The 26,127-nt window shown below is 41.2% G+C and overlaps 1 protein-coding gene across 2 annotated transcripts in view; it reads left to right on the top strand.

The window, feature by feature from the left end:
• ANTXR2 (ANTXR cell adhesion molecule 2) overlaps positions 1-25,467 on the top strand; it is a 180,692-nt gene extending 155,225 nt beyond the window's left edge. For both annotated transcript variants that reach the window (XM_005292099.5, XM_005292098.5), the window contains one exon: positions 23,586-25,467. In XM_005292099.5, the coding sequence (XP_005292156.2) occupies positions 23,586-23,624 (39 nt within the window). In that variant the 3' untranslated portion in view covers positions 23,625-25,467. The remainder of the gene's footprint in view (positions 1-23,585) is intronic.
• Positions 25,468-26,127: the final 660 nt, after the last annotated feature.

Below are 26,127 nucleotides of genomic sequence, written 5' to 3'. Positions count from 1 at the left end.
GCTGTTACAGCAGCCAGGGATCATCAAAGTGCAGTAAAACCCTGGGTATGTCCCCCTTTTCTGGCCCTGTCCCCTAAATCATGCAGCTGAGGTAGCCTGTTAACTTGAACACAAAGTGCCAAATCCTGCATTGCTTGGGGGAGGTGGTGCTAGTGGATAAATGTTCCATCCGTTCAACTCAATTCAAATCCTAGATCCCAGTCAAAAGTGCAAATGGGTTCAGTAATTTCATCTTTGTCTCGATTTGTCAGCATCACAAAACCAACGTATTTACTTAGATCGTAAGCCGTTCGGAGAAGGGACCATCTTTGTGTTCTGTGTTTCTCCGGCACAGTGGGATCCTGGTCCATGGCCGAGGCACCTGTGTGCTGGGGTAACGCAAATAATTTCTAATAATAATTTAGCACAGTTAGAAACAGGGCCGGCTCCAGGCACCAGCTTACCAAGCAGGTGTTTGGGGCGGCCACTTCGTAGCGGGGCAGCACGTCCAGCTGTTCAGCGGCAATTCGGCGGATGGTCCCTCACTCCTGCTCGGAGCGAAGGACCTCCTGCCGAATTGCTGCTGCAGATCGCGATTGCAATCACAGCTTTTTGTTTGTTTGGTTGTTTGTTTTGGCTGATTGGGGCGGCCAAAACCCTGGAGCCGGCCCTGGTTAGAAATAGGGCCAAGATTGGACTAACAGAGAGATTTGCAGGTCAGGAATAAGGTAAATTGGCAGAGACGTGTGTGACTTAAGGACTTAAGGCTTTGGCCCAAGCAAAAAGGTTTTAGAGTTGCCACTTTCAGCACAGTTCTGAGCAGAGAGGATATTTTTTGTCAAATATCTGTACTTCAGATATAGAAGTTTGTGATTACTAATCCACTTGGGTTAAAACACATGCCTAATTATGCATCATGGGGTTTTGTCTGCAGTTATCCTAGGAGGGAATGTTGAATCTTTGACATGTGTTCATTGTACCAGAAAAGCCCACACTGGTTAAGCAGGGGGAGGGAAATAGCTTGGCATTCAGATTCTTTACTGGACCCAGTGGTCAATGTCATTAACTCTGAATTCATTATAACTGCAAGGGATCCAGCTATCAGATATCACTGTAAAAGCACTGGTTGGTGAAGGGACAGCTGGATCACAGTGGCATCTAGAGGGCTGTTATATACAGTATGTGTTCATGGGTTTGTGCGGCAGAGCAAGATTTCTGCTGAGACTGCCTTTCCAGCCACAAAGCAATCCAAGTCTAAGCTGTTTAGAATCATGTTATAGCTGTGTCTTACCTGCTATGCCAGTGGGCTTATAAATCACACTCACAAATAGGAATTCATTGAGATCTTGTGACCATTTTGCAGTAGATTCCCATTTCCCCACCAGTTCTTAAAGTTATTTTTTCATAATAATCATTACAGAATTTATTAAAAATCACCTGCTTAACATTATAAATGAGCATGCCTCTTTACAAGTATATAATGAGAAGCTTTCTCTGCTTACAAAGCCTTATCATCTAAGGGCCAGATTCTGTAAAACTTTGTGGACCAGATTTTCAATGAAGCCTACACCATTTTACAGCAACTGAGAATAGACCAGGAGTCGGCAACGTTTGGCAGGCGGCTTGCGAGGGTAAGCACCCTAGCGGGCCGGGCCAGTTTATTTACCTGCTGACGCGGCAGGTTCGGCCGATCGCGGCCCCCACTTGCCGCGGTTCGCTGTCCTGAGCCAATGGGGGCGGCGGGAAGCGGCGCAGGCGAGGGATGTGTTGGCCGCGGCTTCCCGCCGCCCCCATTAGCCCGGGACGGCGAACCGCGGCCAGTGGGGGCCGCGATCGGTCGAACCTGCCGCATCAGCTGGTAAATAAACTGGCCCGGCATGCTAGGGTGCTTACCCTGGCGAGCCACATGCCAAAAGTTGCCGACCCCTGGAATAGAGTTAGTCTGGAAAAGAAAAGACTGAGAGAGGACATGGTAACAGTTTTCAAGTATGTAAAAGGTTATTACAAGGAGGAGGAAGGAAAATGTCTTTTCTTGTCCTCTGAGGATAGGACAAGAAGCAATGGGCTTAAATTGTAGCAAGGGAGGTTTAGGTTGGACATTAGAAAAAACTTCCTAACTGTGAGAGTGGTTAAACACTGGAATAAATTGCCTAGGGAGGTTGTGGAATCTCCATCACTGGAGATTTTTAAGAGCAGGTTAGACAAACACCTGTCAGGAATGGTCTAGATGATACTTAGTCCTGTCTTGAGTGCAGGGGACTGGACTATATGACCTCTCAAGGTCCCTTCCAGTTCTATGAATCTATGAATATAGCCCTGTGACAGTCAATGGGATTACTTCTCTGAGTAAGGGTTTGTAGGATCTGGCTCTTAGACATGTAAGCCAAACAAAGGTATAAAGGTTCAGGAATGGTAGGGTGCGGTGAGAGAAATGAGGAGGAAGAGACTGTGGTAAATATTCCTGGAAGAAGTGGGATTTGAAAGATGAGAGAATAAGAGCGTGTTTCCGTAGGAGAGGGGAACTGTTCCAGGGTTAGGGATCAGTATGAAGTAAAGTGTGAAAGCAAGAGTGGGAGATAGATAATGAAGAGAGCAGTAGTAATAACAATTATATCTAGCTTTTATATAGCACTTTTCATTAGTAAATCTCCAGGCACTTTACAAAGGAGGTAAGTAACATTATCCCCATTTTTAGATGGGAAGACAGAGGTACAAAGAGGTAAAAGTTTGGGAGATGCACAAGAAGCAGAGGGTAAAAGAACAGACATGTTAGTTATGCTCTAGAGATGTTTGCTCCAGGAACATTATCACCATGAGTTCGACTTGCCATTTTCCACTTGTACAAAAGAACAGAGGGGGCCTGATCCAAAACCCAATGAAGTCCATGAAAAGATTCCCCATTGACTTCACTGGGCTTTGGCCTGGGCTCATGTTCTACTTCTACAAGGCACAGAATTTTATGAGCGTGAGAACATGTTAGTTTGCCTCAAAATGTACTGGGATTGTTTTTTAAGTTCGCTTCGGAAGCTAATGTAAAAAGATTGCTTTGCACGAAAGAGCTGTTGGCACTATTTCTTTCTTCCTTTTTGGCAAAAAATGGAAGTATGTAATATAACGGAGGGGTGAGCAATCTACTTTGTGAAGATGTTTTTTATAGCTTCCGTTATGGCTTTTCAGAGCTCACGTTATCCAATACCGTATTCTCACACTTTCCAATGTTCAGCCTTTGCAGATATGATTGTAATACACTCCACAAAGAGCTGCAAAAAAGAAAATAATCAAATTATAGCAATAAAGGTGAAGTAGGACCCTTTTTTTCATCTGCAGATTGGTTCCAACAGGGAGCCATCCCTACACTGAATGGGACCTCCAGTTGTTGACATTCTGCTGCCCTTCCCAGCACAGAGGCTGTGAGTGGGTGTGACTCCAAAGGTCCCTAAATGACAATGGGAAATGAGCAGATAGACTCTGTTTCTCCTGCCGATAGTTGCTCCTCAGCCTACTTAGCCTTAGCCCTCACAGAGAGCAAGAGTAATAGGGTCTGAGAGAGCTCTTCTTCCTGCCAAGGAAACCCTCCCAGAAAATTTTAGAGGAGGTCGGGAAGGAAGACTTCATCTATGAGAAAACATCTAGAATTCTCAGATATTTTCAACTAGAAATCCCCAGAAGATGTAAAAATTCCACCGAAAGAATGCAAGGAAGAATCCAGGAAATGAATTCCTCTGCAGAATTCTACTCTTCCACTTCCCCAATGAAGGACGGGGAACTTCCCAAATCACAGTCCCAAATATCAGATTGTGAATCACAGGGGAGAGAATTTGGCGCAAGCTATTTGACCCTATGCCCTCCGAGACTAGACACTTTCCCTCTGGCAGAGAGAAGGAACTTGGTCTCGCTCGCTGAGGGCATAATTAAATCTGAATGGGAAGAACCCTCCATTAGTAGTCATTTGAAGTGGTGATAACGTCCTGTATATTTCAGAAGGGTCAAACTGTGTCAGAGTATTGAGCATTCTTGTGGAGGCAAAGTGTTCCCAAGTGACGGAGCCTTTCTGCCAAGGGATCAGGTGCATAGGAAAACGGAGAAACTGGTGAGACAGAAACATGGCCTCCTCATCTTTCCCCTTTGCATCAGCCATACGTGTCTGGTATAAGGAAATCAGCAAGCTCCTGCCCTCTAGAGATAGGAGACCTCCAGCTCTGATGAATAAAATATTCACCACATCCTCCTTTTGAAGCAGATGCTACAAATGGATAGAGTTTGATTCTCCCCTAGGAACCAGACAACCAACTCAGCAGCTTGTCGGTGCGTCATCCTCTAGACCCGGAAGGCCGATTCACAGGAGAAGCAGCTTGTCACAACCATTTCCTTCTAATGCAGCAGATTATTTGGAGAACTGCTGAATAAAGCAGTTGCAGAAAACTTAGCAGAGGATAAGAAATTCCTCCCCTCTCCATCACCAAAATCTTTTACAGGCAATTCAACAAAAGCAGGCTGAGCTGTGCCTATCGTGCTGACCAATACCATCTCATTGTTTCCTTGTACTCCCCCTGTATCCGCCTGCCTCCCTTCTTATACTTCAATTGAAAGCTCCTTAGGAACCCTCTCTTTGTCATATGTCTAGCAGGGTGGCTTCTAGGTGCAAACAAAGACAAATAATAATAATAAACAAGCTGGAGTTCCTTTCATTCAGTAGATTAAGCAACGCTTACTCATATTGGTGAGCATTTACACACACAAGAAGTCCCACTGATTGCAGTGGGACTGGTCATGACTCTTGGGTGATGGCACTACTTGTATGAGCTCACCAGTCTCAGTAAGGGTTGTTGGTGTCTTACTCATATTAACTTTGTAAATGCGATTTGAGGCTGGAAACAGTTTAGCAGATTTTTCTGCACTGTGTGTGTGTGTGTCTGTGTGTATGAAATTTTAGAGGGGGGGTGGAAATAATTTTGAAAATATATCCATGAATCGTGGCCTCTTAATTATCAGAAATCTTGGCAAAGGCTGTAACTTTGGTGCTGTGTGATATATCAAACTATAAAGCCTTTTCTGTCCTGATGTTCACAAGGTTAAACCACTGATCAGTGTGTACATGAGGGTTTTATACAGTGCAGCAACAGTGTTGGAATGTCCATATGTCCAGTTACAAAATTAGCATTATTAGTGGTGCGGAAATGCTGTTAATAGCATTTTCCAAAAGCTGCCAGTGTACTGAAAACACTGGAGATAATGCTCCTGGTTCCCCACTGCCTGGCGCCAAATTTGGTCCTTTACATCTGTGCAAAGTGGGCATAAAATACTACCGGATCGGAATGCTGTGATTTTACCCCCACCACTCACTTTGTACAGCATATGAGCACATGCTTAACTTTCAACACATCTGTATGTCACACTGATTTCAGTGGAACTTAAGCACATGTTTAAGATCTGTGCTGAACTGCTGAATCAGGGCCTAAATGACTTTACAAGGTGCAAGGCAGCAGAGAATCAAGTCCAACAGTGCTATTCTCCCCAACAGCTGTTAAGTAACATCATAACATAGGAACGGCCATACTGGGTCACACCAATGGTTCATCTCACCCAATATCCTGTCTTCCAACACTGCCCAGTACCAGATGCTTCAAAATTTGGCATCATATTAGCTATCCGCCAGTCATCTGATACAGAGGCTGGTTTAAGCGATAGGTTACATACCACAGTTGGTAGTTCTGCAATTTCATATTTGAGTTCCTCCAGAACTCTTGGGTGAATACCATCTGTTCCTTGTGACTTACTACTGTTTAATTTATCCATTTGTTCCAAAACCTCCTTTACTGGCATCTCAATCTGGGACAGTTCCTCAGCTTTGTCCCCTAAAAAGAATGGCTCGGGTGTGGGACCCTTTCTCACATCCTCTGCAGAGAATACGAATGCAAAGACTTCATTTAGCTTTTCTGCGACTTCCTTGTCTTCCTTGATTGCTCCTTTGGCACTTTGATCATCCAGTGATCCCACTGAATTTTTGGCAGGCTTTCTGTTTTGGCAGGCTAAAAAAAATAATAATTCCTGTTAGTTTTTGTGTCTTCTGCTAGTTGCTCTTCAAATTATTTTTTGGCCTACCTATTTATACTTTTACACTTGCCAGAGTTTATGTTCCTTCCTGTTTTCCTCAGTAGCCTCTCTTCCGCAGTTACCATTAAAATTATTTTGATCTTATCTTATTTTGCTTGGTGACATTTCAGCCAATAATTAATTGTTAAAGAAAGGGATAGTTTAAAAAGAAATGTTATCAATAGTTTCTTTAGTACATATGCAGCTTCAGAAAATAGTACTCATGCCAACTTTCTATAGCAGCAATAATACCGGGAACTCATTGCTGTGTTAGTCTGAAAATGCTGCAGAATACTGCAATCCACCGTTTCCCAGGTACTAAATATCCACCAGAGTATAATGGTTCATGCACTCTGAATGTCATTCAGGGTCTGATCAGGTCTTCAGATTAGTCTTCTTTCTTTCTTTCTTTCTTTCTTGTAAGTTACATTAGTGCCTAATTAGAGTATATCTATAGTCAGAAATAACAGCTGGCAGGTATAGAACTGAATGAATGTATGGTGGATTATCTTGTGTGTAATAATAAAACATATACAAGGATTGGAAACTGAATATTACAATGTATGTTAAACAGTTGAGCTTCAGCTATAACAGATATTTGCAGCAATATGCATCTGCAAGAGTGGTAATGTTAACACTAAAATCTTGGTAGTGCATTATATTGTTTTTTATCAACAAAACTACAAAACAGGATTATTTGATGTTCCCACTTTGTCCGCCCTTGACACGGGGGATTATTTGAACCTCTTTATTAGCTAGAGAGTGCATAAGACAGTGAGAGATACAGAAAGGAATGCCAATTTAAAACTTTAAACACTGTTTACAGCTGTACAGAACATGGATGTTCAGTAACCCCCTCTCCAAAGTAAATGTATAAATCAGCTATCTGTATTTTAAAAAAACTATAAACTGAACTCCAGTTGTATGCTCCCGCTTGTCAACAGATATTTATGAGGTGAGTGTAATATTATAACATTTATAGCGGTGAAATACATCCAGTGCAGGGAGCTAGTACAGAGCACAAGAATGTTAATGCCAGTAGAATTTTAATGCCCTGTAGACCAGGCTCTAACTGGTGTTGCTTTTGTTGGCTACAGTGAGAGAGGAAATCAGTGATGTCAGTTTCTAAATGCTGCAAAACATTTGGGGTCTGGTACTTAACCTGAAACAGATACGTCAGCACTCACTGTTGTCCTGTTATCAGTCTGGAGCTTGATCTGCACCACAGAGTTAGGTCGATATAAGGCAGCTTATGTCAACCTAACTGTCAGTGTCTACACAACAGCCTTGCTCCCACCGATGTAAGTGCCCTACTACACCGACGTAATAACTCCACCTACACAAGAGGCGTAGGGCTTATATCAGTGTAGTTAAAGCGATGCAGTATATGTGTAGACACTTTTCAGAGTGGTAGCCATGTCAGTCTGTATCAGCAAAAACAACGAGGAGTCCTTGTGGAACCTTAGAGACTAACAAATTTATTTGGGTATAAGCTTTCATGGGCTAAAACCCACTTCATCAGATGCATAGAGTGGCAAATACAGTAGGCAGGTATAAATACACAGCATATGAAAAGATGGGAGTTGCCTTACCAAGTGTGTGTGGGGGGGTCAGTGCTAACGAGCCAATTCAATTAAGGTGGAAGTGGGCTATTCTCAACGGTTGGCAAGAAGGGGTGGAAATCACTTTTGTAGTGCTAATGAGGCCAATGTAAACAAGGTGGCCCATTTCAAACAGTTGACAAGAAGATGTGAGTATCAGCAGGGGGGAATTAGAGTTTTTGTAATGACCCACCCACTCCCAGTCTTTATTCAAGCCTAATTTGATGGTGTCCAGTTTGCAAATTAACTCCAGTTCTGCAGTTTCTTGTTGGCATGTAAACAGAAAGCTTATGCCCAAATACATTTGTTAGTTTCTAAATTGCCACAGGGACTCCTCGTTGTTTTTGTGTAGACACTGCGTTCCTTACATGGGCTGTTGGCTGTCTAGGCTGGAGTCCTGAAATTAACAAGAAAGCTGGCTTCCAGCTCCCCATCCAGGCTGCGACTGGGTCTCCTTTCCAAGCAGGGCTGCCACCAAGCCTCCCAGTTTGGGCTGCCACCCGGGGTCCCCACAGGGAGCCCTGCTGCCCACCAGGTCCCAGCTCCCTGCTCCCCACTGGGAGCACAGCAGCTGACTGGACTCCCACTGTGGATCTCCCTGCCAGAGGCAAGAAGCTCTCCAGCCATTGTATTCCAAGTCTTTCCCCCAAGAAAAGACCTAAACAACCCAGACCCTCTTGAAAAGAGCTAGATTTTTGAAGTGGCTAACATGGATTTGACCTTTCCAATTGTGACACCTGCCAGAAAGTGAAAGTAAGTCCAAGTGTTGTTTGATTGATGTGGACGATTCAAAAAAATTCAAAAATTTGGGGGATCCAGATTCTCAGCTGCTGAACATCAGCATTGCACCAGTGATCCCAAGGGACCTATGGAAGAGCTATAGAGAGAGACCACTTTTTCAGGTTTTGAAACTCAGGCTTAACAGAGAGGCTAGTAGATGAAGAACTACAATAACATTGTGAGAATTGGGTTTATATAAGACAAATCTAAAAAGCTAATATAAAAGAGTAATATTCCAAAATATTTTCTTTTATTTTTACTGACATTTCTCATGGTTAGATGGTCTTTGAGGAATTGGCTTGGCGAGCTCACGTGGGTAATGGGTATCAGCAGCTGTGCTTTACTCCACAGATCCTAGCATAGTGTACTCCAGGTGTGATCCTCCCAGGTTCCAAATGCCTCCTACAAAATGCCCAGCGTCCTCAGCTCCCACTGAACTGGGCAAGAAGGTTGACTTTGGACTCGGGAGTTTACAGGTCCTATCTTGCTCCCACTGAAATCAGTTGGGGTTTGGACATTGACGTCAGCAGGAGGAGGGTCAGGACCTAAGTGAGCCAGGCTGATAGAAAACAGCTGACATATTGTATGGCATAGTAATAATTTTAAAAACCCCCAACAAAATCTATTGTGGAAAACAACAGTAACAAAGAATTCAATAAGTGAAGCTGCTTGAAGAATGAAATTGTTCACATAAGGTATAAACTGCATGCCGAACCATTCAGTAATGAACAGGGAACATTTTCGTAGGCTGACTGATAGTAGCTCAAGGTATTAAAGCAGCAAAATCAGATGCACAAAGGACAATGTTCAGTTGTGTGACAAAGTGCTTGAGAATATACAGTTCAGCACTGGAAGAGGGATGGATAACAATCTATTCCATCCCCATTTTCCATGATTCTCCAGATTTATGCCCACGTCCCCACCCCTCCTTTTGAATTACTGGAGAATATTGCAAGTGAAGCGAAACATAGAGAAGAAAAAATATTCAGAGATGGTGGGTAGGGAGTATTTCTTAAGACAATATGACTAGGCAGGAGAGTCCAGCTATGTAAATATAAGAGAATGATTTAAAGCCCTATTCTGAGTTGCGTGTAATTGCTGCATTCAACTTTCTGTGGTGCTAAAAAGGAGTATGGGGCTGTCAGCACAACTGCACTTGTAGGATGGTAGTGTTATAAAGGGATAACAGACTAAAAAATATTATTGGAACCCTTGTAACAACATTAAACAGCCAGCTGTGGGTGCAGGGTTTTGTATAAAGAGATTCTTGCTTGTTTTTACTATTGCAACCACATTGTAGATACCTTTTAAAACATTTATGAAACACCCAATAAAGAAAAGCAACACAGAAAACTTAAGGTATTTGGTATTCCCAAGTTAAATAATTATTGATTTCAGGATACTGTTCCTTTCTTTCATTTCCATTCAGTAAAGCCCTTCATAGGGGAAGGTGTTAAATGAAAAAGTCTCTTGCGGGTACTAAAAGCATTTCTTGGAGGGGGAAAAAAAGTCCATCTACTCTTGGATTTAAGCTTAGTAGTTTTTATTGTGAGGTTTATTGTAAATATGACAAAGGCAAGCACAAGGGGAAATGAGAAAAGATAGGAAAGGGGAAACATCTGTCTCCTTGGTGCTTGCTTGATTTGTGTGTAGCAGGCAAGATACAGGGCCCCGCCTGGTCAGTTACGGTCAGGTGTGCTTTAACCTCTGGACCCTGCTGGTTTCCTGATCTGGAAGGACATCTGGCTGACATGCTGAAGCCATTCCCACTAACCCTCCTTCTAGGGAGAGGGGAGTACTCTGCCTTAGCTGTCATGCTGGTTATAGCAATGGTCTCAAATCATGGAGTTCATTCACTTCCAAAGATGGTCAGGCTTGAAATTGATTAGACAGAAGCTAACAAATAAGAATAAGAAAGGGAGGAAAAAATAGGGAAAGGAAATCACACGAGGGAGGGGGATATAGCAGGAATCCTCAATCTCACATCTCCGGTGGTAATGAGCTGACAACCACATTGGTCTATTTGTGGCCTGGATAAATCAAGGGATTCCCCCAAAGTCCAGAGGGTAAGGTGCTGTCACTTGAATGAGATTGAGATTCCCCAAATCTGAGGATTTCAGAGTCCCCCGAAGACACTGACTCTGTGTCTCTCTCAAAGACATCCAGACAAGATGTTTTGTCAACCATACCATCGTCTCAGTTTGACCAATCAAAAACATTGTCAGGTGCCTCAGTTAGACATTTCTTTCTGTTTCAATAAATTCTTAGTGTCCTTCTCCCCCCCCCCCCCCGTTTGTTTAGTGTTTTGCATAAATGCAAATATATATCAAAGTTAGTTAATGTACAGCGTTTTGGGCAGATAGGCCCTAATGCACCAATGATGTATGTGGCCACAACTCAACTGAAGGCACTGGAGTTGCACCATGTTCCTCCACTGTGAATTTGGCCTGAGAAGTCTTGTATAAATGCTAAATATGATTGTTATGAGTCTTTGAGATCAAAGAACATTTGTCCACTACACACACACACACACACACACACACACACACACACACAAAAGCGATTTTGATCCCTTTGTCGTTAGTCAACAGATTAGTTGAGTTCCAGGCGTCTAACACAGAGCGCTCCACAAGGCATTCCTCCCCAGTATACTGATCGCATTGTTCCAGTGTAGCAGCTGTTCTGTAGGTCACGCAGGAAAAGGAACGTGGCCATTTCAACAATAGACATTCTTTTACCTTTTTTGCATTGTTACCTCGTGCCCTATTGTGCACTTTGACACGTTCGTCCGTTACCTTTGAAAGCAATGTGTGCCAAGGACATGTACCCTTATTGCCCAGTCAGCTAAGAAGAAACATTATTGTAAGATATTCAAATATAGCGAATGATCTCGAAGTGACATAAAATGATCATTACCTTACTGTTGTCTGCATGAAACTGTTCCTGGATCTCTCTCTCTCTCTCTTCCCCCCCCCCCCCCCTTTTTTTTAAATGTTCAGCATATTCTCTTCCTGCAGTTCCTACAGGAATTACAATTCACCCACAAAACAGTTCTCGTTCTTTTTTTAAACCGTCGAACCCAGTGCATCCAAGCGACTCCCATCTCCTGTTGGAAAATCATGGAGTGCTTGCATAACTCACTTTTTAATTACTGTAGCCCTAAGACACTCATTTAGTTCAGTTTTATACTGACTACATGTTGGTATTGTTAAGGTTTATGACCCAATGATTTACAAGGCATGATACATCTGAATTCAAATTGGTTGTATTGATTGTTTAATTGAGTACGGGGACATGAGTGAAACATTAAGCCACCACATGGGCTGGCAGTGGTAACATGGCTGTGATGATAATTCATCTATGTTATTAGGTTCGTCGTGCAAGCAGGCTTTAATACTGGATGCCAAAAATAACTTACGTTTGATACACTTTAACCAAAGTTCAAATTGGTCAGAACAATAATTTAATATTCTGATGTCTTCTTTTAATTATCTAATAAATATCACCACCCTGTTACATGAGGGAGCGTGTCTGCTGATTTAGAGCAGGAGCTGGGAACTGCAACCAAGACTCCTGGGTTCTTTTCACAGAACCAGCTCACACTCGCTGTGTGACATTGGGTAAATAATTTAAGACCTGAATTTCAGAGCTGGTGAGCACCTGCAACTCCCCATTTGACTCCATTTGGAGTTACAGATGCTCAGCATCTCTGAAAATCAGATTCTTACCTTCTGTATGCTTCAGGTTGCCCATCTATAGGACATTGTTCTTTTTATGATTTATTAATATTTAATATTGGCAGCACAGGGCTGTTTTGATTGTTAATATTTATAGGGTGTTTTGTGACCTCTGATGGAAGGTGCTGTGCAAATAGTCAATCCAATCCCCAGTGCCCTACCTAAATATCTAGCTGAGAGTTGGGATCTGCACATGAGAACATGGGAGGAACCTTCCTCCAAAGACAACTTTGTCTTTAATCTACTGGCCCTGGCCCATTTTGGGCACTGAGGGGCAACCCATCAGCTAGAAAAAATTCATTGCTACCACATGTTAGACAGATCTCTGGTAGTCACCACTAGAGTGGATGGAGATGCTGGAAGTGGTGTAGTTTTTCTATATCATGTAATGTTTAAACATTATCAGGCACCCAATCCAAAAAAAATAATAATAAAATCACAAAAAGGGCCATAACTCATAGAAACATAGTTTAATTTTGACCAAAATTGGTAGAAAACTTCTAAATGCAATTGATAATCTTAGAATCATAGAATATCAGGGGTGGAAGGGACCTCAGGAGGTCATCTAGTCCAACCCCCTGCTCAAAGCAGGACCAATCCCCAACTAAATCATCCCAGCCAGGGCTTTGTCAAATCTGATCTTAAAAACCTCTAAGATAGGAGATTCCACCACCTCCCCAGGTAACCCATTCCAGTGCTTCACCACCCTCCTAGTGAAATAGTTTTTCCTAATATCCAACCTAAACCTCCCCCACTGCAACTTGAGACCGTTGCTCCTTGTTCTGTCATCTGCCACCACTGAGAACAGTCTAAATCCATAATGCAACTGTGTACTCAAAATAGTACTGTTCTGGAAAGTTTGGGAAATATTTAGCCCCAGGTTTTTTTTATTTATATATATATATATAATAAATGTGTAAGATTTGTAAGCAATATATATATACTGCTTACAAATCTGGGGCTAATATATATATATATATATATATATATATATATATATATATGCACTATCTGGTTGGCCAAAGACATACTTATAACCATGTGCTCTTATGTAACTTCTACCTATAAATATGAGTTGCTGAATGTCTAATGCAGCACCCTTATGAGCTATCTTAGTCACAAAAATAGTCACAGTAATTTGCAGATGGTTGAAACATTTCTACTGCTCCCCCCTCAGAATCTGTATCTGACGTGTTCAATACTCTGTTGCTACAGTCTTCACTGTCACAATTGCATGCATTGGAGCACACCAAACTTCTTGCATTTGGACATTCCCTCTGCAGGCCCTCTCACCATACTTGATTGATTCTTCATTATATAATTGTCACCACTAACAGCAGTGTATTGACATTTTAGTCATAAGAACATTAAAATGGCCATGCTGGGTCAGACCAATGGTCCATTCAGCCCAGTATCCTGTCTTCTGACAGTGGCCAGTGCCAGATGCTACAGAGGGAATGAACAGAATAGGGCAATTTCAAGTGATCAATCCCCTGTCTTCACGTCCCAGTTTCTGGCAGTCAGAGGTTTAAGGGACACTCAGAGAATGAATTGCATCCATGACCACCTTGGCTAATAGCTATTGATGGACATATCCTCCATGAATTTATCCAATTCTTTATTTTAACCCAGTTATACTTCAGCCTTCACGACGCCCCCTGGTAATGAGTTCCACAGGTTGATTGTATGTTGTGTGAAGAAATACTTCCTTAAGCTTGTTTTAAACCTGCTGCCTATTCATTTCATTGGGTGACCCCTGGTTCTTGTGTTATCTGATGGGGTACATAACACTTCTCGAGTCACTTTTTCCACACAATTCATGATTTTACAGACCTCTGTTATACCCCGCCTTAGTTATCTCTTTTGTGAGCCAAACAATCCCAGTCTTTTTAATCTTTCCTCATATGGAAGCTGTTCCATACTCCTAGTCATTTTTGTTACCTTTCTCTGTATCTTTTCCATTTCTAATGTATCTTTCTGATATGGAGCAACCAGAATCACATGCAGTATTTGAGGTGTGGGCGTAATCCAAGATAGTCCAAGGATAAATGTTCATCAGCTGATCAAGCAGCTCCCCAAAAGTTTTGTACTTGGCAGTATCAGTGCACACCATCTGCAGAAGCACCATGAGGTCAATAATAGCTAATGTTGGCTCCTCAGATGCTGATAGCTCAACTATTGACAGATTTTTCTCCAGCCAAGACAGTGTGTTGCTCTTTTGGGTCTTTCTTAGAGATCCGTCCAAGCTGAAGTGGGACAGGTGCCAGTTTATACTTCATCAAACCCTGGATATCAGCATCTCTGGACTAGCCAATACTTGTCTGCCTGCTGAATATGTGATGATCAATAGTTATTGCTTGTGCTGTGTGCGTCTTTTGTTTGATTGTTCTGTTGAGATTTCCAAATGATTTGAGATTATGTTCTTTTTTGGGGGATCAAAGAGGTCTACCTCACTCCTTTGCAGTCTACTGCTTACAAACTGCTTTGCTTCTTGTGTGCCATTCTCTCTCATAATGCACAAACTTCCTGCAGTTTCAGGTGGGTCCACAGTAGACGTTACATTGTTCACAAGTGACTGTTGTCTGAGCTTGTTCCAGGTTCAATGCTAAAAGGATTCGTCATACTTTACATCTCAACTTTTATAATATCTTGGACAGCACTTTCATCTGCTGCCATATACTTCGTGGTAGCTTCTTTGTGGAGATCTGTTGCTGAATGCTGCATTCCACACATTTGTTTTGTTAGCTGTTACAGCTGCCTTAAAATGTGCAGGCAGATACTTGATCAGAGCTTTATCTTTTATGCAAAGATGATGGTGCTTCCCACAGTCCTTGTTGAGAGACTGCTTGATGGTCATGTCATACCGTACACCATGGAAGGGTCTGGCAGTCCAGTACACTGCTCCCTATCAATGAGGGCATAATAGATATCTGGCTTCTGCTCCTCTGGAAGTCTGGCTTTTGCTATGTTTATACAACCCCATCTAGCATAATTCACGTGGCCACACGGGAAGTCAAATGGAATCATCTCTGCAAAATATCTCAAGCTCCATGGACTTGTAATTGTCCCTCTTTACTGCTACATAATCCATCAGTAGTTGGGTGGAAGAAATCCATTACGTAGTTTTCCCAGAACAGAAATGTATCTGAACAATTCTTTCCTTAGGTAACACAAGTGTCCATGGGCTGGTGGAGTGATTGGGTGCTGTCATGAAGTCTGCCCGAGCATTCTGTGCTTCCACTCTGTTTTCTCTGTGTGCACATCTTCAAATACTTCAGTGTATGTTCAAGCTTTCTGCAAGCTGCATCTCTATTCATCTATTGGGAGCACATCATTGTTTATGAAATCGCCATCTATTTCAAGCGAGTCATTGCCTCATTCCTAAGCTTGTGGGTTCTAATGCCATGCTTATATGCTTTCCCTTTTAGAGCATGGCTGATGAATGAAATGCCATAGATATTGCCTTCTACAAGGATGTCTTCAAACCCATTTTCCTGCATCACGCTGCCTATATATCCATGAAATTCATTACACAATGCATGCCTCCCAGCTCAGGGTGGTCATTGTCAAATTTGTATTGAATCAACTGGGCTTTTCAGTAAATTATTTCATCATGCACGACATAGGTCCAGTACTGGCCCAGAGAGTGGAATGTATCCTGAAAACATTTCATCATGGTGTACACCAGGGGTCGGCAATCTTTCAGAAGTGGGGTGCCGCGTCTTCATTTATTCATTCTAATTTAAGGTTTCGTGTGCCAGTAATACATTTTAATGTTTTTAGAAGGTCTCTTTCTATAAGTCTATAATATATCACTAAACTATTGTTGTATATAAAGTAAATAAGGTTTTTAAAATGTTTTAAAAGCTTCATTTAAAATTAAATTAAAATGCAGAGCCCCCCAGACCGGTGGCCAGGACCCGGGCAGTGTGAGTGCCACTGAAAATCAGCTCGCGTGCCGCCTTTGGCAGGCGTGCCGTAGGTTGCCTACCCCGGTGTACAATATATTAAACATCAGTTGCCGGTGCAGGGATCATTGAACAGTAGCCAATATTCATAAAATATGAAATAGACAGAAAAACATTTCTCAAGTCAGTCCATTCTACAAATGACAAATATTTTGATGTATTACATGGTACAAACACACTCATACAGTCATGTTACTACAGAACTTTGCTTTAACTGAAGGCAAAAAAGTATGGGAAAATGCATAAAATATATCACCTGGGGCTAAATATTTCCCAAACGTCCCAAAACAATACTATTCTGAGTACATAGTGGCATTAGCAATTGTATTTAGAAGCTTTCTGCCATTTTTGGTCAAGATTAGAGTATGTTTCTTCGAGTTATGTTTCCTTTTTTATGATTTTTTTTTTCAGATTGGATACCTGATAATGTTTAAATATTGCATGATATATATACCTATCATATGGTAGCAATGACATTTTTCTAGCTGATGGGTTACCCTAAGTCATTAATAAGACCCCTTTTTAAATCTGGCTACTACATCCTGGAAGTTACTACAGTCTGCCTGGCCCTAGAACCTCAGAAGGGTGAAGGACAACTAAAACTGAAGGATACAAGGCCATAATAAATAATAGGGCAGATCCCTTCATCCACCCCAAAGCTCCTTGCTCAGCTTCTGAGGAAGCCACTACAGAACCGGGCACCTTGCCATGCTCCCCAAATCCCACCAATCCTAGTACAGTGGAACAGAACTAGTCCCACTCCCAGCGGAACCTCCATGCTGGTGAAGGCAGGGCAAGATTTGTAAACTATACACTGAGTACTGCAAACCTGCAAGTTAAAGTGCTTGCTTGAGTATGGGTTTGAAGGATTCCAACACCCTTAAAAAAAGCACACGGTAATACATGTATTCAAAATCTAGCTTTTAATTGAGTGTGTTTACATGAGTGATCTATTTACTCTTAGGTCATTTCCTTTTAACTCCTTGCTTCCCTTGCAACTATAAGAATTATCTAAATGATTGAGCCTCTTTTTTTGTATGTTTTCCTTTTGTGATTTAAAATTATAAAGTCAAAATGGCTTATATTTTCCTGTAAAAATCAAAAATACGTTTCAGCCAAGTAATTTCAACTTGCCTAAATAGGAAAAAAGTAATAGAAGTTTATTGTGGTACCTGTTAACATAACGAAGTGCTAGCCGTGGGCCTGGATATCCTGGTAGCAGAATAAAGGGGGAGAAGTTGTTTGCTAGCCAAGTGGAAAAAAGAAAGAAGGGAAAATTGTTTTCAGAAAACTAGCCTTTCGGGTGTGGCCTTGATTGCAGGCACACCGATCAGGTGACCCTTGGTGGCCTAATCCCTCAACTGATAGTTCTGCATTCTTATCAGGGGACAATGCCATTGTCCATCTTCCCTGTCTGATGAGGAGGGCTGACGTGTAAAGGAGAGGAATAAAATATAGCCCCAATCCCTGCTATTCACTGTGCACGGAACACCACTGATGTCAGAAGGGCTCTGTGTGGGTGCAGCAAACTGCAGGATTGCAGCCCAGGATTAGTATCAATTTTTTAAACATCTTTGGAAGCTAAGACTGTTCCACAGATGTTTGGGGCATTTCTGTGGCAATTTTAACATATCTAAATAGTGGGGAAAGTCATGTTGCAGTTACTTTTAAGAATTTGCTTCTCTCTCCTCCTCATCTGTATTAGATATAAGGCAGCATTCAGTGGAAACAATTATGTAAATGTATTAAACTTGCAAACAAGATCAAGAAAAAGCTTTGCTAGCATTCCTCTTTTATCGACAAATAGCAGTAATCTATAACGTATGTACAGTATAACACTACACGTTAAACTGTTTAATTACAACATGCCATTTACATTGGCTTCATATAGTACCTTTTAATGTGCCCTTAGTGTGTGGGCATTATAAAGATGCACTCCTTGTCACATTCTATTACCTAAACATGAAACTTGTTCTGTACAATGTTGGCATGGAGTACTTGTAGTTACATTAATGGCAGTACAACATTCCTGACCTTCAAAGTAATTAGCACTTTCACTGTGTTTTCAACATCCTGATTTCAGCTGTCTTATGTGAGCATCAGACTGTTCTCCAAAGATTGCTTATTATATATTTTTTTGCATTTGAGATCTGTCATCCGCCACTTTTTCGATACGAAAAGAAGAATAAACATGCAGGCAAATAAATAATGGAAGTTACAACTCCAGGTGCAAGTACCTGACGATACATAAAATACACCCGCTAGCATGGTGGCATGGCGATAGTCTAAGGTACTACCAGATGTGGGTTCATAGATAAAGACTGAGAATCAGCTCGTGCGTTAACTCCAGGGATAGCTTGGCTGTATAGGCAGAGACCAAACTTTTCAAAAGTTAGGCACTAAAATCCATAACTTTCAATACCCTCATGAGAAAATATTGGCCAGAGTTCTCAGCCCCATAAGAAGGGGAGTACTTGAGCACTTTCTAAAGGGAGCACTTTTGGCTAACTCAGGAGCTGGGTTGGTTGGCTCTGGAGGGAGTTGCATTCAGTACTCCGTAGCCTCCAAGATGCTTCAAGGTGGAGACTTGAGCCTGAGAAGCTAAGGGGGATCTCAGTACTCTTAAGAAGAGCTTGGAAGCCCTTTCCTGCACCTAGACCCCATGTCCTTTCCTGCAGTCTGCAAAGTTCCTGTGGGCCAGAAACAATGCAGGGATTTCAAGTCTGATCTCATTCTAGTTGTTACATACTGCTTCCTTCTGCGCTATGTGACAGAGGAGAATATGTGACTCTCTGTCTTCTTAGGACACTTTCTCTCTCTACAGCCATTCTTTCACTGTAAGTCTGTGACACTGTAAACAAATAGTTACTTAAGCCCATCTTATTTCCTTTGATAGATTTTGTTAGTTTTGAAAATAACTTTGGGGAAAATGTTCTGGTTGAACCATATGGATCCAAAATTCCCTGTTTTCTAATCCTGGAAGTCTGAGATAAATTAAAAAGTAATATATTTTTTTTATAAATCTTAGCAATGGGCTTTTCAAACAATATTTTAGCCATTTTTTAAAGGCAGTTGGCAAGAAGTTTGCATAGATTGTGTTGTTAAAAACTAAACAAATGCTTACTTTTTTTTCTTAATTTCAGTAAAATTAAAAAAGCTTTGATGAAACCAGTGTTTTGCCTTAAAAGGTCATGAAAATAAACCCCAATTAAAAGTAATGTGACCTTAATTATAATGATAAAATAAAATGTTTGTAGTGTTCTAGGAGAAAAAAGTTTATCGTAGCCATTGTTATGGCAGTATCCTTTGTACTGCGTTAGTGAACGTTGTAATTGCCGTGTTTGTAGTTGGAACATTGTTCCCATTATAAACACCTATTTACAAGAAATTTGTCCATATAAAATTATTTGACCAAATCACACCAGTTATTTTGTTCTTGCTGTCTAGCCCACAGTAAGAATTTAAGACATTGCCATGTTTTTTTAATTACAAAATTAGCTCTGTTTCAACACTGTTTTGCTTTCATAATAATCTGAAGTATTTTTTAATCAAATAAGAAACCAAGCACACCTCTAGTATGATATAAAAAGTGGCAGTGGGTGGCCAACAGTAGATCAGGTTGCAAAGCTGCCACAACTCCACATATCTGGGGATAGGTGGGGTGGGGGATCAGAAGTCTCAGCAGCCACTTTTCTGCTGGGATACCAGTGAGAACAGAGATGGAAACACAAGTTGCCCTCTGTCAAAATTACACCTCATAGTATCCTATGATTTTGGCTGGTGCAGGAGGATGTAGTTTACCAGATTTGCTGAACGTGGTCCACATTTTGAAGTCTCTTGTATAGCTAGATAGTGTGTCTTTCCCTAGAACTAAGGAGTTATTTTGTATTTAGAAGTGTTAAAGCTCATGAATGCCAGTTTTTTTTTTTTAGTGTTCACAAGGTCTCATTTCAGAGTAGCAGCCGTGTTAGTCTGTATCCGCAAAAAGAACAGGAGTCTCTAAGGTGCCACAAGTACTCCTGTTCTTTTTACAATGTCTCATTGACTCTGTGCAAGAAGACCTAGAGTAGCATATTTTACTGGTAGTCATTTTAGTCCTTAAGTAAAATGTTGGTGCACTAAAACACATTTTAAAGACTGACCCAGAATTGTCCCTTCCTGACTACATTCAAATCTGCACGCTAAAGGGAAAATAATCTAAGTATTTATCCAAAATTCATATAAATTCATGCACCAGTAAATATATCTAAAGAACTATAGGCTGTGACACAAAACAATCAAAAGCAAGAATTTTGAGGTGAAGGGTAAATTCCAACATGCTTCTCTTCACCTAAGGTACACTGGGGCTTGCCTAAGAATTAATTTCTGCAAATGTTTTATGGTGTCTATTTTTCACATACCATATTGCACTTTGGGTGTGAATTTCCTTGCTTTTATTGTTTCTTTAGGGGTAGCTTTATTATGGGAATTTGCATAGAGCTTTTGAGCTTTATGCTCAAGAAATGCTTTGCCCTTTTACTACAGCACTCATTTTGTTATATTTAATTTTTTTTAAATTGTGGCACAAGATGTGAAAATGTATGGTGCCTTTTATCTGCTACCTTCAATGGAATATTTTAACGCTCGCACACTTTATCTTCTCTCCATCTTCTCTGCATTTATAATCAACATTGTAGCAGCAAGGAAACACCGCAGTTAATCCAACCTTGCATTCACTTTGTTATATTTATCACAAGAAAAATAGGACATAGACTCATTAGAAAAGCATTATGAAAAAAAGATTCCCTTGGTCTATGCTGCACTGTATATTTATTCTTCCAGTTGATCTGGAGAACACTGCCTCCTCACATACCACTCAAAGTCTGACATCTGTTTATGCTTGCTTGAATGGTGCCAAATAATACTAGCGGTAAGTTACTGTACGTAGTACCCAGGTACCCTTATTGTTAGAAGTATTTTAATCAAAAAAGTTATTAAATAAATGAATTAAACATGGACCTTTGGCCTGATTTTCCTGAGGACCCAGTGCATACTGTTAAAAAAAAAAAAAAAAAAATGAAACCGTAATAGTGCCAACAAATCATTAAAAAAAAAAGGGAAAACACTGGTATATCTGTTTACTCAAAAACTAGCTCATTTTACCTATGATTTACTTTTAAATGTCTGTTTTAAATGAATTCAAGTACAATTCCTAATAATAAATGATGCATTGTAGGAATTTAGAGAGCTCTAAAATGTGCTGAGTGACAAAGACCGTTAAGAAGACAAGGTCCCTGATTTCTTCCCCCCCCCCTCCCCCCAAAAAGCTTAAAAGCATCTATTAACTAAAATAGTTTTTGAAAGGCCTAAGGGATTTAGGAGCACAAGTCAATGAAACTCAGTGAAACTTGTGCTCCTAATTACTTTGACACTTTTGAAAATCTCCCTCTGAGTGTGCAAATATCCTTTTATACAAGATCATTATAAAAATAAAGTTGTAGTTAATCTGTAAGAGAGATGGGGGGAGTTTGCTCAGCACTCTAAAATGAAAAGGGGTATCCAATCTGGGTGCTTTATGGCAAAGGAGACGCTCTATGGCAAACTCATAAGTACTGGTGCCTGCCGGAAAGCCACATACTGCGTTGACTTCTGATTAGGGCAACAAAAATGATTAGGGGGCTGGAGCACATGACTTATGAGGAGAGGCTGAGGGAATTGGGATTATTTAGTCTGCAGAAAAGAAGAATGAGGGGGGATTTGATAGCTGCTTTCAACTACCTGAAAGGAGGTTCTAAAGAGGATGTATCTAGACTGTTCTCAGTGGTGGCAGATGACAGAACAAGAAGCAATGGTCTCAAGTTGCAGTGGGGGAGGTTTAGGTTGGATATTAGGAAAAACTTTTTCACTAGGAGGGTGGCAAAGCACTGGAATGGGTTACCTAGGGAGGTGGTGGAATCTCCTTCCTTAGAGGTTTTTAAGGTCAGGCTTGACAAAGCCCTGGCTGGGATGATTTAGTTGGGGTTGGTCCTGCTTTTATCAGGGGGTTGGACTAGATGACCTCTTGAGGTCTCTTCCAACCCTAATCTTCTATGATTCTATGATTGAGGAACCAGACCATGATTTTATATTGCACAGCCGCACCCAATAGTATCGGGCGGGGGAGGGTGAGATCTTTTCACTAGTGGAGGACCTTGAGATGAAATATTCAACCAATGCTGTGACTTAAGCTATGTCTACACATACAGTGCTGCAGCTGTACCATCGCAGCTACGTCCCTGCAGCGCATCTGGTGAAGACACTCTATTCCAACGGGAACAGCAGAAGTTATGTTGACGGCTGACATAGCACTGTGCACACGAGCGCTTACATTGGCGTAACTTACCTCACTCGGGGGGTGGTTTATTCACCCCCCTGAGTGACATATACGTTATGCCGAAATAGGCTGTAATATGGGCATACCCTAACTAGCAGATGTTAATGACACTGTATCCATTTTGGGAGAATACTAGGACTGTCCATAACAGAATTCTGAACTAAGCTTCAGTATAACTTTCACTTTTCCATCCTGGAAAAGGAAGGTGTTGCTTCTTTGCAAGTGAGACATCTTTAAAGGGAGCTCCTTCTGGGAAGAATACAACACAGCTGACGAGTGGCCAACAATATGCTCTCTGGCCAGGGCCTTAAGTAAAAATTGTTTTCTATTTCAAGCTTGTGGAAATAACTAGTCTCTTCTCAGTGCTCACCTCCCAACAGGATGAATGACTTTTGGACCAAATTCATCCCTAATTTAACCCCCCCCTAAAGTCAGTAGAGCTACACCAAGAATGATTTTGGCCATTGTGTCTAAGTATGATATTCTCAGATCCAGATAAACTGGACAGTATGGGGAACAGTTTCAGTTTGATACAAAAGTCTGTGTGTAGATGTGCGACTCTGGTTATTTTTAATAAAATTACCGGACCTGCATCAGCCACACAACATCAATGCTTTACTGGCAGTCATGTTTATTTGGAGCAAGTTTAATGGGAAATATGTTGTCCGTTACAGGGAAAATCTCCAACTTTGAACATCATCTAATTTTATTGTGTTTAAAACAGAACAACAACGTTGAGTTGGTTTTTGTGTCTAGCAATTATTCAGAACTTGAAGACTTGTTAAATCTTCCTTAACAATGACCTCTGGAGAATCCAAAACATGGCACTTATCTTCTCATTGCTCTTAATAAGGAAAGTATATAATAAATCTGTACACCAAATGTGATGGCGTGCTCTGGATGATTTCCATCTTAAGTTTTAACATATTTGTTTATGCATGTTATTTCCAAAAGCTTACACATTTAAGTAATTGTTCGTATGTGACACGTTAGCACTGGTATTCAAGGATCCTTACTTTGTATTTATTACTTCACTCACCAATTAAAATTATTGTCTCTTTGTTTTTTCCTTCAGGGCCGATGTGTTAACTTTAGCCGCGTTCAGACTCAGTAAAGGAGGCTAAGAGGATACGAGGATGAAAAACTTCCACGCTGCCATTCTTTTAGCAACCAAAGACAACTGAGCACGTTCCCGAATTTCTTCGATCAGCTTGAGCCTCTTAGCTCAGAAGAGTTTTCCGTTCCACTCTTCCCCAAGCCAGTGTTATTGCACCAAGCTCTTGTGTTCTACTACATTACAACCGTACTCCATGATTTGCAACAGTGACAAAAAGAGAAGCATTGACCTGCATGCTTAGGCTTTGATAGAAAATCCAGTACGCATGTGCGGGCGGAGGAAAAAAAACCGACCAAAGATCATTTTGCTTTGTTTTGATTTTAAAAGGACTGCAAATTCTCAGGACGCAGTGTGCTTTTAGTAGAGATGCAAAGTCTCTCAGATGCAAAGATGGCACTTGTTATTTAAATAGGGACTATTAGCCAGAGGCGGAGGGTAAAAATTCCCACTAGGCTAAGCAAATGCAAAAGTTCAGTGCCTTACAGCTATGTCAGATCACAAAATCCTTCTGAGTCCCCCATCGCATTGTGCCTTACGGGAACCTTCTGACTGGAAATCTTGTCATTCTAGCACTGAAAAGTGCACACGCATGACAAAATGTAGACAGGGTGCCTCAAGGTATTGGTAGCCAGCAAGACTTTGCCCTTTCGTTTTTGAAGACACCTTTCTTTCATTATGCACCCAGGACAGGAAGAAAATTAATAGAGCGTTATTCTACAGGAAGACAGCCTGTAACCAGAGATCTTGAGCAGAGTTTGAGGGACTGATGCGTCAAGACCTTGACACTTAGGCTGGTGGTTTTTCCCCTTTCCTACATTCAGAGTTCAGTAGCGCATAAAACATCATCATCTATAAACATGCCTAGCAGTTCTAGGCTTATGTATATATTTTTTTTTTAAATTAAAAAAAATTTGTGGCCACAACGCTGGTATCTCAGGGGGTTCCCCCCCCCCAAATCTCCAAGGGCTCTTCAGCGTCACAAGCCAGCAACTCTCTTTGCATGAGAATTTCAAAGTTTAATTAATATAATTAAAAGCAACAGCAAGCAGCAGCCTGTGAAGATTTTGCTCATCTTTTTTATGCCTTTTGACATTGAATGACCTATTACTGTATGCGCATTACTCGGTTTTCGAGGGGGCTCTGTGCATTGGCTACGATTCAGCAGTGGAAAAAGACCTCCTTTCATCAATTTACAAATTAAATTTACAGGAGCGCTGGCCATCACAAAACATTGACAATGTATGTATTGTAATTTTTTAGAAAAACCAGCGTCGTGTCACGTCGCCAATGCCAAATTATGTTAGCGTGAGCGGAAACACTGTGGGGGAGGAAGGAGGCAGCAGCTGAAGAAAAAGGCTCAAATGATCCAGTCACTTTCGATACTGTACTTCAGATGCAAAATGGATATTCGAGTCGAAACCTGACAAAGCGCGCCTGCTTTGATGTGAACTGGTATAGACAATGACCAGTGGCTGGGTCAGTGGGATGTCTCTCTGCGAGCAGGGAGGCTTATCAAATGACACTAAAAATAAGTTCAACAACCATCACATTTGAGGGGAAAAGGCGAACATTTCACATTTGGTGGGCATGCATGTGCGCAAGATGGAAAGAGCGATGCGAAGCGTCCTGGTCTAATTATCCCCTTTGTGCTCTTCATCGAAATCGCAAGGGACAAAATAATTCTCTTGGTCGATGTCCAAATTTGCGGCACTGCCCAAAGAAGCCTTTACATGTATCCACTTGCTTACATCTTTTGCTTGAGTTTATTTATGTCACTGGTAGCATTATCAGCATCAGCCATGTGTGCACAAAGATTATAAATAAAATTCTTAGATAAGTTTCTGTGATCCCTTCTTTTTTTACTCCCTCTGCAGTTAAAGCATTATTTTGCTGGCTCTAAAGTCTCCCTAGCTACCAGCTTAAAACGATAGACCCACCTTCCTGTGGCATCACATGTGTTCCCAAAAAGGCATGTCACAGGCTAACTCAAATGGCTACTGTCTATCCCACAACTATTTCAAATTTGTCAGATGCTCCCATATGTATGATAGGTAGCATTAGTCATATAAATAGAACAATAACATGCCAAAAGAGCTTTCTGTCGACTGTAGCATTCACAGAATTCTAGCTCTGATACCAGTTCCACAGTGGACTTTTTTTTTTTTCTTTTGAAGGGGAGGAGTAATGACTTGCTGTGTTTATGTACAAAAGAGTGATTTGTTTTTCACATAGACCAACCACAAGCAAATCTTCACTTGATTTCAAGCCATTGGTTAAATCGATGCACTTTTATCCCTTAATTCAAGATGATAATCAAACTCAATAGGTTTGCCAAAACACAGGTGCAGTCCCACACGCACCTCTGCCTGTTCTGCCTCAACATTCCAGAAGTTCTTGGGCCAATCAGGCAGAAAGTTAAAATAAACCCTTGTTTTCCATTTTTAATGAAATCCCACATCTATTTTGAGGTACATGGAAAATGGTCTTTATTTACCAACAA

The sequence above is a fragment of the Chrysemys picta genome, chromosome 5 (assembly GCF_011386835.1).
Source record: "Chrysemys picta bellii isolate R12L10 chromosome 5, ASM1138683v2, whole genome shotgun sequence".
Taxonomy (NCBI): domain Eukaryota; kingdom Metazoa; phylum Chordata; order Testudines; family Emydidae; genus Chrysemys; species Chrysemys picta.
This window is presented reverse-complemented; position numbering and strand designations above follow the sequence as displayed.